The sequence below is a fragment of the Lucilia sericata genome, unplaced genomic scaffold, assembly GCF_015586225.1.
Source record: "Lucilia sericata isolate MDLA Ls3-8-SP2 unplaced genomic scaffold, ASM1558622v1 Contig000412F_arrow, whole genome shotgun sequence".
Taxonomy (NCBI): domain Eukaryota; kingdom Metazoa; phylum Arthropoda; class Insecta; order Diptera; family Calliphoridae; genus Lucilia; species Lucilia sericata.
In genome coordinates, this window is record NW_023994430.1 from 162214 (window position 1) to 177074 (window position 14861).

The 14861-nt window shown below is 31.6% G+C and overlaps 1 protein-coding gene across 1 annotated transcript in view; it reads right to left on the reverse strand.

Annotated features, from left to right (window-relative positions):
• LOC119604633 (myophilin) overlaps window positions 1-11534 on the reverse strand; it is a 30544-nt gene extending 19010 nt beyond the window's left edge. The window contains exon 1 of the mRNA XM_037957390.1: window positions 11129-11534. Coding sequence (XP_037813318.1) covers window positions 11129-11182 — 54 coding nt within the window. The 5' untranslated portion in view covers window positions 11183-11534. The remainder of the gene's footprint in view (window positions 1-11128) is intronic.
• Between the last annotated feature and the right edge of the window lie 3327 nt (window positions 11535-14861).

Here is a 14861-nt window from a genome sequence, read left to right on the forward strand (position 1 = left end):
TGATGTTCCTACCTAGTGGACGACGTGACAAAAGTCTTCTGCCTCCTGCCAACATGCGGGAATACAGTGGGAATTTTATAGGCCCTCTTAGTCAAATGGTTATCCCTGACATAGAGACTGACCTGGCCTTTTTATAATGAATGAAGTGCACAGAACTTGACGAAATAGTTAAAGTTATTTATAGGCCTACTTAGTCAAAGGGTCATTCGTGACATCGAGACTGACCTGGCCTCTTTATAACGAATGAAGTGGAAAGAACTTGACGCAATAGTTGGAGTTCCTCCCTAATATAGAGGGAAATTTATAGGTTTACTTAGTCAAATTGACATCCCTGACATCGAAGCTGACCTAGCCTCTTTATAACGGAGAAGGTCACAACATGTTGTGTCTTGCTGGTAGCCATCATGACAGGGCACTGTATAATAGGTGCGCAAGTTAGAAAACTCAGAATCTTCCATATCACGTCAACTGTAAAAGTTGTCATAACGAAGACGGCTATTTAGACTGAGATCTTGAGCAGTCCGACACTCCATGTTCAGGTTCAGCACGGAATTAAACCATCCCGAACCACAAACTATTATAGATGTCAATACTAGATACATAGATCCTTTATTACCTGGTATTGACGTCAGATAAAATCGTTCGTTTGTGCCTTGGGATGGTTTGATTCCGTGCTAAACTTGGGCATATTATGTTATTTCCCGTGATTGTATCGAGTCAGGATCCACAGCGGTACAAGATTATGTACCCATGTTAAGGTCAGTAACATAAACTAACCGAATTCAAGATAAAATTTTGCATTTATTTTCAAATATTTAACAAATTATTGTTAATTCGAATCAAATCTGTCGATTTTGCTGAACGGTGCGTTATGAAGAAACGATTGTCATGGGAACAATCTCTAGGTGTTTCCCTAATGATTTCCCAAAATATAAGTAGTAACCTTTTAAACTGGAACTACAACTTGTTGAACAAAAATTTCAACCAGTATAACGCCTAACAGAAACATGTTTCTCCATGTTGAAATCCCATTTTAACAAATTCTACTAATTGTTTAAAAAAAACACCCCAATTTACGTAATCCATTTTATACACTAAAATCACTATAGTCAAAATCAATTAATTTGTTTTATGATCTATCTAAAAACATAAAAATCTCAAATCTTAAATGATTGATTGTTATACGAAACGTTTGCATGACAGAAAAAATATTTTATGTTTTAACATTGAACATTTTTAAAATGTTATTGATTTTTTTTAATTGCTTTATTTAATAGAACATAATTTTTTTTTTAAATAATTTTGTTTAATCATTCAAAAGTTGTATTTTAAAGTTTAAAAGGGGAAGTTGTAACTATGAATGATTTATAAAGAATCAAGACAAGATTTAGCAGAAATCCAGTAGCTAGATAAGATAATCAATGATACACGCCCCTAACTAATATAATAAATATGGTTAACTAAAAAAAAAATTTACATAAATGTTTAGACAGGCGATTAAACATATTTAAAATTAGTAACAAAAGTTTACAAGAATAAACAAAAGAACAAAATATTTGTTTAAAAACTTGTTATTTAAACAATTAATTAAAATTATTAGTTGTCATAAAAAATTTTTGGTAAATTTCCATGATAACCTCTTTAACACTAAGACTGTACCGTTTTCAAAATTGTTATTAGAACTAATGAACTTTGCATAAATTTTGCAAAAGTTATTATCTTTCTTTAAGTATTATTTTTATTGGATTATTCAAATTAAACATTCTAATGTAAATTATATGCTTTAATAAAAAAAAAGCAGATGGAGTTGGATACCCTAAGGAGAAAATTTTTTATAATTAATCTTATGACAAATAGAATTCCAAAGCTATTGTTTTCATAGACCAAAAATTAAATAAAAAGAACATAAAAACTAGAAAAGCGTTAAAATTTATATTCTTCTATTATAGTCCAAACAACAGACACTCCAGCAATAAAAAACAATAAAATTGTTAAATATATAAACAATTCTGATGTTGACATCAATTTGAATAAATTATACATTTCAGTATGAAAAAAAAACTAGTAATAATCATAACGAAACTAAAAACTAAACAAACCAAATGTAAAATACTTAAATATATTCATTTATTTATTTATGTATTGTATATATTTGTATATTTAAATGAACGTGTGTTTATTGTCCACTCTTTCAACTATAATTCATAGAAATTATTTTACTAAATTTGACTATATGGTGTTGATGATGTCGTTATATGAAAAAAAAATATATATATGATCATAATGAAGACTGACACATCATTCCCAACACTTTAAAAATTTATTATACATATGTAGTGGTTTTTAAATCACATATGTATGTATGAATAGTTATTCCAAAATCTAACAAAGGCACCCAATAATCATCAGTTTTAAAAAAGACTTAGTTCTCGAAAAAGAGAAACTCAATGGAAAACCAAATATAAATTTTCCTTCTAACCCAGTCTAGCTGCTTAACCAGTGCATGGTCGTATCAGCCATAAAACGGGCGGTAAATTGGATGAGGTACTATAGGATATACAAGGAATATTCGAATTTGTGCTGAGAGCAAACCTGTAATTAGATTATACTTGAGCTGGTCTGAGTGCCGGTCCATTACAATGAATTGTCTAAAACTGGTTAACGCCTTAATGAAAGCGACACTGACGTTCACAGGAATTTTATAGATCTGCTCACATCAGATGGTCATAAACTTCTATCTGTTCGACAGCAAGTCTGACCTGTCTGACCCCTCAGGTCGTTGTCATTGATCTTCTACTACAACTTCTGGTCGTGGATGGTTGAGACTACTAACAACTCTCTTAAGTAGGTGTTTAGAAGGTGCTCATGTGAGAAGATTAAATGTTCCATTTAACAACTTCTGCAGAAGTTGTTTGCTCTTACCGATATAAGATTCTGTTCGACAGCAAGTTTGATCTAGACACTTTATGATAACCTGAGATCGTTCGCATTGACTGTGTCCCTTTCTATCCGATTTAAAATGTAGTGGACCATCACTATTGGCCATAACTTCTTGCATGACTAGAAGAAGAGTTAACGGTCGAACAATGTATTCCGTTTTAAGATTTTCCACTATGGGCCATAGCTTCATGCATGAGCTGGAAAATCTCTCTTGTATCGACATCCACAAGATAGATTCTGGTCGTAGGGGGTTGTGACCACTAACAACTGCCTTAAGTAGGCATTGAGTAGAGGGAGATAAAATGTTCCATTTAACAACTTCTGCAGAAGTTCTTTGCTCTTGACCGATATAAGATTCAGATCAGATGGTCATACCAACGTCCACCTGTTCGACAGCAAGTTTGACCTAGACACTTTCTGAACAACTTCTGCAGAAGTTGCTTGCTCTGATCGATATAATATTCAGATTAGATGGTCATATCAACGTCCACCTGTTAGACAGTAAGTTTGACCTAGACACTTTCTGACAACCTGAGATCGTTGGCATTGAGGTTCTACGGCAACTTCAGGTCATGGGTGGTTGATGCTATTGACAACCGTCTTAAAGGCGCATTGGTTATTAAGTGCTCATGCTAGGAGAGTAAATCTTCTTTTTAACGACTTCTGCAGAAGTTACAATGAAGAGGATGAAAAGAAAATGGTCAAACACTTTCTTTGACGGTGTCCATTTCTATGCGATTTAAGATGTAGTGGACCATCACTATTGGCCATAACTTTTTGCATGACGAGAAGAAAACTTAACGGTCGAACAATGTCTTCCTTTTTAAGATTTTCCACTATGGGCCATAGCTTCTTGCATAAGCTGGCTAATCTCTCTTGTATCGACATCCACAATATAGATTCGTTTGTTCGTGCCTTAGGTTGGTTTGCCTCAGCACTTATCATAGAGGCATAGTTGTCTGAGTGGTGGGTCGAGGAACGATCAATTTAGGATAACAAAACCTCATCAATTAAGGAGCCAAGTAAGTCGGCTTACTGCCTCTGTAGCCTAGCTTAAATCAAATTTAATTACCAGCTTTTCCTTGTTCCCACGACAATTGCATTTTCACTGACGACCCGAGTCATACTCGGCCAAAGATTGTCAATCCATCAACAGCTATATCAACCGAAAGTTTTTTCCCCAGAAAAGAGCTATCGGTCACAGTCGAACTGTTACAACAATAACAACTAGCTTTTCCTTATTTTTTTAAGGATTTGAGTCAAATAATCATTGTTTTTTTTTTAAATTATGTTCAGATCTTTATCAAAACATTCTTAATTTAATCACCCCAATTCTATACTTCATTTTGAATCGAAATTTTCTCCATTTGATAACTTTTATATTCTGCATATCGATTCGACGCTGCGTAAAGCATTGAAATGAAAATGCTTCTTCTTTGAAATGAATGTTTCTTCTCGATCATCACGTAACTGAATGCGTCAACATAAACGAAATGTAAAATAGGGTTGAATGTTCCACTAGATTGACGCAATTTGAACGATTTTCAATTACGAACACGTTCTTCAATTTCAATTGAAAACACTCTTTCAATTTCTGCTAATAATGACGTTAGTTCCCCATACGCTTTTTAAAGCAACAAAAAAAAAAACAACAGCAAAACACTTATAAAAAAAAGAGAGTCTAATGTGATATTGTCGTTCTGAGAGCGAACAACTGAGCTTTAACGAAAGCGTCTGATGTTTGTTTTTCAAATTTTTATACCTTATATAGTAAGTCTAACCAAAATAATAAGAAATACTACACAGTAACGGCAAAATTATTTGAAAAAGTAAATATTTCATTTTGTTTATTAGTTGTTGTTGTATATTTATGTACATCGTATATTTAACAAATGTTAAGACCAAATTTAACTTGAAAAATACTATATACTTCCATATGAATTCTATGTACTCCATGTTTGTGGGCACGTATGTATGTAAGTAAATGTATAGATATCTTTGACACTGGGAGTTGTTAGTTATTTGTTTTTGTTTTGAACAAATGGAACTTGATAGAAGAATAATAATAAATACATAAAAGTTGTTGGAAACGGAAATTTTTAATAATTTTTTTATGATATTTTTTTTTTGGGAAAAATTATTAAGAAATAAAAGAGAGGGAGTAATAGAGTTGAGGTAAGCAACAGGCTAGTAACAAATTGATATTGTATTGTTAGAGAAAAAATAACAAAACATTAACGATTACAACAGGGATGGAATACTCAGTACTATTGTACTTTTTGACAACTCACTTTATATAATTATTAAGCTAAGTACTTCATATACTAGTTCATAGACTAATGAATAGACTAGTCCATACACTAGTCAATAGACTAATCAGTATACCGATCAATAAAAACCAAATTCAAATTCTTCTTTTTGATCCTTCTTCGAATAAATTGATAACCAGTTGAACTCGGTTTCAGCTGCTTGACCATTGCAGCTTCCCCTAGGCTAAAATATCTGTCATACAACGGTCGGTAAACTGGAGATGTGTGAACATGCGAAACTGAATCTGTTCTGGGAGCCAGGACATTTCAATGAAGTGGCCTAAACTGGTTCTGGAAAATAGTCAGATCTTTATGAGTCTGTTTAGATCAGATGGTACTTCAACTGTTCGACAGCAGGTCTGACTTTGCCACTCTACAACAACCTTAGGTCTTTATTCTTCGACAAGCTCAGGTCGAGGGTGGCTGAGGCTACTAAAAGCCATACACAAGTTCATAGCCAATAGTTTAAACTGCAGAATAGTCTGAGGACTAGCCAGTAAATAAAAATGCCGAAAATAATACAATATAGACTAGTCAATAGATTAGTAAAAAGACATATAATTTTTAGTCAATAGAGAAGGCCGCTTAATGGGTTAGTAAGAAGACTAGTCAATAGACTAGACCGGTAAATTGATCAGTAAATAGTCAAAGACTTGTCAGTAGACTATTCAATGGCCGTTTTAATAGACTAATCCCGATACTAGTCAATTGACCTCTTAATAGTCTAGTTAGTACATTAATGTATAGACTAGTAATAGACTAATCTGTCGACTAGATAAATAAATTAGTACTTTAAATCCTAAACTTTTAGAAAAAAAGTTAAACATAAAAGTTTCCATGTCTGGATTAGAATAATCATTCAAAATAACGCACACTTAAACCTTAAATTTAACAAAAAAATATTAAATTGTCTGTGTATGGTGTGGTGTGTAAATATTTTAGTGTTTGTTTTGGAAAAAAGGGAAACAAATAGAGGAAAGAAGAAAAAATACGAAAAAAAAAACAAACTAAAATAACACGATGACATCATAGGAATGAATCCATACTATGGTCTGTTTTGTGTTCCACGCTAATGTATTACATACGTATGTACATGACTGCTTAAATACAATTTGCTTATCTTTGTCAAGTACATACAATAATTTTTGTACTTTTTCTTTTTCGTATTTTTGCCACCCTAAAAAAAGTCCCTTCTTACATATCTTCTTTAGTTTCTTGTAACAATGATACGAATTTGTATTTTTCTTCATTAAGAAAATTAAAATTTACCCCTTATACAAGGTTTAAACCGGAAAATTATTAAAAATGTCTTCAAACCTTTTTCAAGCAGCTGTCAAACTAAGGTGGTACTAAATTTAAAAAAGTACTTTTTCAGTCCAACCTTTAAATTTTTGCGTTTTCTTTCAGTTAATACGTAATTAGTAATAAGCAAAAAACTAAAAAGGGTGTTTGTCATGTGTAAACGAGAGTAAAAAAAAATAGTGTCAATTAATGTTTGTTTGTTTTAATCCTTGTAATATTAAATTACACTAGACTTAACAAATGTGGCCTTAAAACGAAGCCGTTTAACAATACTTTTGACACAAAACAAAAACGACAACATTAACATCAAACATAAACCCTCTCTCTCTCTCTATCTACATATCTCTCTACCACAATTTATCTGTCACACTAATGAAAACGAAATTCTAATGCTTTAATTTAATGTCATAATAAAAAGTGTAACGGACAAATTAAAAAATAAAAAAAACACAAACATTAAAAGCCAAAATAAAGTGAAAAAACATGTTATACACCAAATCAAAACATAGTAATTTAGTTTTTTTGGTGACGTTTCACTATGTTTTATTTTATAACCTTTCTGTTTTGTGATTTATTTACTTAAAAAGTATGACATTATCTGTTGAAAAAAAGTAAATATTTACTTTAAACAAAATACCGTAATTGGGGGAAAAAATATTACAGAGATGAAGATAAACATTTGAGCTTTCTCGAAAATGAAATCATAACCAACACGCTAGTTAAGATTAAAAGTTAAATATTGTTTTTGAAAATAAAATTTAAATTATTATTAAAAATCCCCTAAGCTAAAAACTGGAGAAAATGTTTTATTTTCTTTTGATGCCATAGAAAAGTCTCAACGGTTTCTCAAACTTTAACGAATAAAAAAAAATTTAAATTAAAATTTTTAACATCATTGTACTAGAACTGAACTAGAACAGAACTAGAACTGAACTAGAACTGAACTAGAACTGAACTAGAACTGAACTAGAACTGAACTAGAACTGAACTAGAACAGAACAGAATTAGAACAGTACTAGAACAGTACTAGAACAGAACTAGAACAGAACTAGAACAGAACTAGAACAGAACTAGAACAGAATTAGAACAGTACTAGAACAGTACTAAAACAGTACTAGAACAGAACTAGAACTGAACTAGAATAGAACTAGAACAGAACTAGAACAGAACTAGAACAGAACTAGAACAGAACTAGAACAGAACTAGAACAGAACTAGAACAGAACTAGAAATAGAACAGAACAGAACTAGAACTGAACTAGAACTGAACTAGAACTGATCTAGAACTGAACTAGAACTGAACTAGAACTGAACTAGAACTGAACTACAACTGAACTACAACTGAACTAGAACTGAACTAGAACTGAACTAGAACTGAACTAGAACTGAACTAGAACTGAACTAGAACTGAACTAGAACTGAACTAGAACTGAACTAGAACTGAACTAGAACTGAACTAGAACTGAACTAGAACTGAACTAGAACTGAACTAGAACTGAACTAGAACTGAACTAGAACTGAACTAGAACTGAACTAGAACTGAACTAGAACTGAACTAGAACTGAACTAGAACTGAACTAGAACTGAACTAGAACTGAACTAGAACTGAACTAGAACTGAACTAGAACTGAACTAGAACTGAACTAGAACTGAACTAGAACTGAACTAGAACTGAACTAGAACTGAACTAGAACTGAACTAGAACTGAACTAGAACTGAACTAGAACTGAACTAGAACTGAACTAGAACTGAACTAGAACTGAACTAGACTACTAACTAAACTGAACTAACTGAACTAAACTGAACTGAACTAGAACTGAACTGAACTGAACTGAACTAGAACTAACTGAACTAGACTGAACTAGAACTAGAACTGAACTAGAACTGAAGCGGAACTGAACTAGATCTGAACTAGAACTGAACTAGAACTGAACTGAACTAGAACTGAACTAGAACTGAACTAGAACTGAACTAGAACTGAACTAGAACTGACTAGAACTGAACTAGAACTGAACTAGAACTGAACTAGAACTGAACTAGAACTGAACTAGAACTGAACTAGAATTGAACTAGAACTGAACTAGAACTGAACTAGAACTGAACTAGAACTGAACTAGAACTGAACTAGAACTGAACTAGAACTGAACTAGAACTGAACTAGAACTGAACTAGAACTGAACTAGAACTGAACTAGAACTGAACTGAACTAGAACTGAACTAGATCTGAACTAGAACTGAACTAGAACTGAACTAGAACTGAACTAGAAATGAACTAGAACTGAACTAGAACTGAACTAGAACTGAACTAGAACTGAACTAGAACTGAACTAGAACTGAACTAGAACTGAACTGAACTAGAACTGAACTAGAACTGAACTGAACTAGAACTGAACTAGAATTGAACTAGAACTGAACTAGAACTGAACTAGAACTGAACTAGAACTGAACTAGAACTGAACTAGAACTGAACTAGAAATGAACTAGAACTGAACTAGAACTGAACTAGAACTGAACTAGAACTGAACTAGAACTGAACTAGAACTGAACTAGAACTGAACTGAACTAGAACTGAACTAGATCTGAACTAGAACTGAACTAGAACAAATCTACTTCAGATCAAGATACTTTCAATTTCGGCTTAGGAATCCGTTCAAAGCAATCATTAGTTTATCTATTATACCTTTTAAAAACCATTTAAAAACTAAAATATCTCAAGGAAAAATCTGCTAAAAAGCAACGAAAATCGTATAACCTTCAAACTTTAGAAAAAATTTCCACTTGAATTATTATTTAAAGTTGTAATTGTTTTAGAAAACACTTTGAACTTTAAACATTTTTGTTGAAAAAAAGTGTATAAAATTTAATAACAATGATATCATACACAATTTTGACTTGCCCTATTTTAAAATAGAAATTAGTCACCAATATAGACTGATAAACTAAAAAAATTCGATTTTAAACGTTTTTTTAAACTTCAATAAAAGTTAAATTGATATGATTTCGAAGAAATGCTCCTTGATTAAACAAAAACATATATTTTGTGAAAACTACTAAGGTGGGTCCTAAATTGGCACCTTAAAAAAGAAAACCTAAATTAGAATTTATTAAAATAAATAGTTTCAAAAGGGAGCGTATACATATGATTAGTTGAATTAGTTCGTTAGTGTCTTTAGATTATAAATTTATAAAAAATGTATACTTTTTTGGCATAAAACTATTTCTCCCTAAAACGTTTACTCATATCTGTAGTTACCTACTTTTAAACCAGACATTGGCCTTCAAAAGTTATCGTCATTGTGTGATGACGCTAAAGAGGGAATTTAAACATTAATTACTAATTAAACAAGAGACAAAATATGAGTATTTAATTAGTAAACATTAAAATATTATTAATTAAAACTCATATAATAATATAGAATATTATTTATTATTCTCTAGTTATCAATGAAATTAAAATTGAATGATTTATTGAATGACTTGCTCACCCTGTCTCAAGCATTTTATCTGACCTAAACATACACCTCTACTCCTCCTGTCACCCTTAATAGAAACCCTCAAAATAAAATAAAAATCTAACTGTTGCTTTCTTTAAATTCCTTCACTCATTTACTCGTTCGTTTACAATCGTAATTTAGAGCGATTATTTAATAATTCATTCTTCTAAACTAGTGGGGCCAGTGCATTCATTTCATTTGATTTCCTTACAAATTATTTACTCTTTGCCGCCAATTACCACCGTACACTCTCACACACATGTTGAATGTAGAAGTGTTTTTTTTCTGTGTGTGTGTGTGTTTGTGTTTGTAGAGTTATTCATATTTATTTTTCTGGTTTTATTCCACTTAATATATTTTTTGTTGTTTTGATCTCTGCTGGTCTTAAAATGCATATAGAAACAAGTAAGTGTGTTATAATCGGCCTAGACGAATCTTAAATACCCACCAGTAGGGCTAATGCCGTTTATAAATTATACAGAAAAACGTTTTCTTTAGAGTTATTTCGATTCAAAACTGTAAATCGGTTGAAACTATAACTTTATTTTCGGCTTTCTAAGTTCTCTTTAAGGCTTTTAGCTTTAGCAAGTGACCTTTTCAAATTATACAGGAACAAGGTTTTTATTAAATTTCGTTTCAAAATTTTGGATCGGTTCAAAGCTATAACATTATTTTCAGCTTTCTAAGAAGCTTTAAAGCTTAAAGCTTTCGAACTGCATAAAAAAAGTTTCTTATATTTTGCTTAAACATTTTTATCGGATAAGACCGTTTAAACCTTAACGCACTTTTCCTAATTAGAAGATTGACCCAATTTTATTACTAAATATTTCACATCAAAAGAAAATATTTTGAAGACCCTTGCTCTAAGGGTCTTTAAATAACTCCTATAGCCAAACGTATGGTCCTAACTAAATCGCCTTAGAATTTTATAAGGATCCAGAATATATAATTTCTAAAATCTACCGCCTATATTTCTTTATGTTACAAACATTAGAATAGAATCCATAATACCTCCCAAGTTCTACTCAATGGTGGGTTTGAAGAAAAAAAACAACAATTTTCGGTTTTATTTGTCATCACTTACCTTGCGTTGAGCTTCAGCTGCAAAGCCAGACTTTGGTGCACGATTGACTGACATTTTTTTTTGGTTTTTAAAAAAACAAGTTTTTTATATGTTAAACTAAAAGATTTTTTGTTGTAATACTTTAAAGCTGTTTTTTTTAATACGCCTCAAAGTAGTTGCTTCCTTAAAAAAATCCAATTGTTGCGTATTATGCAAAAATTGTATAATTTTTTTCTTATATTTTTTTTTTGTTGTTTAATTTATAGATTTTGTATCACAGTTGTACGTGTTTGTTTTTATTATTTTTTCTTAAAAAATTTTTTTCTTCGTTTCTTCCGTACGTCTTAGCGGCTGAACGTTTCAACTAGTTATGATTGTTACCAGTTTTAATGCTTGAATATTAACCATTTAACTTGTCAGTCCAGCGCCCAACAAAAAACACACTCATTTACACTCATTCAGTCATTCGTTGTTGCTGTTGAGTCATATTCGTTTTGTTGTACAGTGTAATTTCACTTTTTAATCAAAGCTAGGGTTGCTAGTGTAATATTAAGTTGTATTGTTATTGTTAAGGTTGTTATTTTCTGTAGTTTAGTTAATGATCTCATCCGTAAGTACTTTTATATACAACGCTGTTATTGTTTGTTATTTAACAGTACCAAAGGGTGTTTATGTTAACATTTATTAACAGTTTTGTTTATATTTTTGAATTAACGTACTGTTATGATGGTTTAATGTGTTGTTTTTTCTAAGTTTGTTTAATTTAAGTAAAATTTTCTTAAATTTTTAAAAATATTTACCAAGTTTTTAATGTTATTAATAGTATAAAATCAGATCAAGATCAGATTTTTTAAATCTGGCAAATATTATGGAGTTTGTTTTCAAACAGTTAAATAATTGCTCAGGCTAATAAAATTTCAACAAAGTCGAAACCATAAGACCAAGCTACACTTTCCTAAAGGATTGAGCCGTGCTAAATCCGTATCTGGCCTCAAGTTTTCACACATCTGGGATTTGAGATATCGTGTCTTGAAGTTTGAAAAAAACTAAATTTTTGACACTTTTTGAGATATTATAACAACGCCAAGACAACTTTATTTATAAACTGTGTGTCTGCCATCTGAAAATCCATTCTGTCAAATTTCAAATAAAGACTTAACATCTGACATATCTTCTTTCTTCTTCGAGATATATTCACCTAAAACTTGAAAACTCAGGGTTTTCGGTATATTCATGATATGTATACCCTACACTACTATAGTGCGGAGGGTGTTATATTGTGTACATAATAAACAAATTTGTAAACAATGAAGAAATAGCTATCTGAACTCCTTTGGACAATTTTTGCTAGGACCAATAGGTGAAAAGTTACACTAATTTGAATAAAACCTTGTATGACCAAAGTGTCAAACTTTGACCCGCTGCAAGTCCGGCCGTTCTTAACCGATAGAGCTGAAAATTTGTGTCTCCTATCCAATAGTAATAACCTTGGATAGTTGGGTCACTTGACACAAAATTTTCCATGTATTAGGGTTTAGGTGTTTAAAAATATTCGAATAAAAATTTCCAATATCTTTTTCATTCGAATAAATTTTAAAAATTATTCGATTATTCGAATGAATGACGAATAAAACTTCTTATACGAATAATTTAATAAAATATATATAAATCACTCCCAAGATATTTGCATCTTATTTCGGCGAAAGCCTGACAATGGCTAAGAAAGTACTACAGAGTTCCACTGTCCTCTCTACAATTTCCAATTTTGTATAGATGTACCCGTAATCCTGTGTGTCTAATCAGCATAAATATGTACCATCATACTAACCTCAGACTTGGTCATTTTGACCGATGTTTGTGATTCTATCCAACGTTTTACTATTCCAATGATGCCCTCGCTGCGTCAAATGGTTTTGCGTTCGTCAGGTTAACGAGCTCCCATCCCTTTCGTTGCCGACTATTCCCGAGTAGACTGGTATCCATATGATGTAAACTTTATCTTTGTGGGAGTATTGGGTTAGAGCTTCTTTACAATCCAATAATTTCGATTTAACATTCACCCAATTCTGCATTTCGATTACGCATTCAGTTACGCAATGATCGAAAAAAACTATTCCAACAAAAAACTGAATCGTAAGAAAAAGAAGAAGCAATTCCATTTCGTTTCAATGCTTTACGAATGTGTGTATTCTGCGTTACGATCGTACCTACGTTTTTGTAAGTTGTTGTTTATGTGGCGGAGAGTCGAATCGAAATGCAGAATACCAAAGTTGCCAAACGGAGAAAATTTCGATTCGAATTGAAATGCGGAATAGGGGCGATTATCATCTTATAACGCCATAATTTCCTTCACACTGTCGGTAAATATGTTAACACCTATTGACATCATATCTATTCTAATCCAATTTACTCATTCCGTTATTGCTCGCACTTCTGCCTGGAAGCGAGTGTTTTGATTAGCAAAACGGTGGTATATTTATGTGGTGTATGGTATATTTATTATGGGTCTTCAATATATACCCGCAGGCCCATTTTCTGTCCCAACCTAGAGCCATCCGTGTAGCAACGGATTCCTAAGGACCTCCTATTTAGGATCAGTTCACAGTTTCCCACATATTTTGTGTCTGGTTTTGCGTCCGATGATTGTGTATAGCCCTTACACAGAAAAAAAATAATACATAACTTGAATGAATTTCGTAATATATTGTATGAATCGAACATGACTTTTTTTTCCAAACCATTTTCATTCACTATAGTTTAAAATCACATTTTTTAATTTTAATTTTTCGTGAATGAATCTAGTTTTTAAATAAAAATATATTTTTTGTAAAAAATCGAATTTTTAGTGAAATATTTTTTTTTTGAAAAATAGTTTTTTCAATATATTAATATGCGAAAATATTTTTGTTAAACATAAAATACGTTACGGCATTTGAATTTATATGTTTTAACAAAAAACCCTAAAACTATGCAATACTAGTCATTAATGAGTAATTGAAGTGTTTATTTAAAGTGTTATTGGCTCATTTTATCCATCTTATCCATATTTCAATAACATTCAAATTATCCAAAAATTTCTTTCTAAAAATTATATCTTTCGAAGCTAAAATATGCATTTTGAAATCAGAGAGCAAAATATACTTTTTTAATGAATTGAACAGCCCTGAATCCCTGAATGGTCCAGTCTAGTCTATAGACTAGGCAATAGTCCAGACTATGGACTAAAAAATAGTCCACTATAGACCAAACTACAGTCAAAACTATATTACCTATTGTCTGGACTGAAGTTTGGTCTATACTCTTGACTGTATTTTAAAAGTCTAGTATATTGTCAAGACAATATAACAGTTTTTAGTCCGAACTATAGTCTAGTCCATAGTTCCTCGATAGTATTGTTCACAATACGAAGATTTTCGGTTATTAACATGTAGGCTAGTCTATAGTCTGGACTAAAGTCTAGTCTATAGTCCGGACTATTGTCTAGTTTGTAGTCTCAACTATAGTCTAGTCTATAGTCTGGTCTATTGTCTAGTCTGTACTATAGTCTAGTCTATATTCTGAACTACAGTCTGTACTATAGTCTAGTCTATAGATTGAACTATAGTCTAGTCTATAGTTTGAACTATAATCTAGTCTATAGTCTCGACTATAGTCTGGACTATAATCTAGTCTATATTATGAATTATAGTCTAGTCTATAGTCTGAACTATAGTCTAGTCTATAGTCTGAACTATATACTAGTATATAGTTTGTA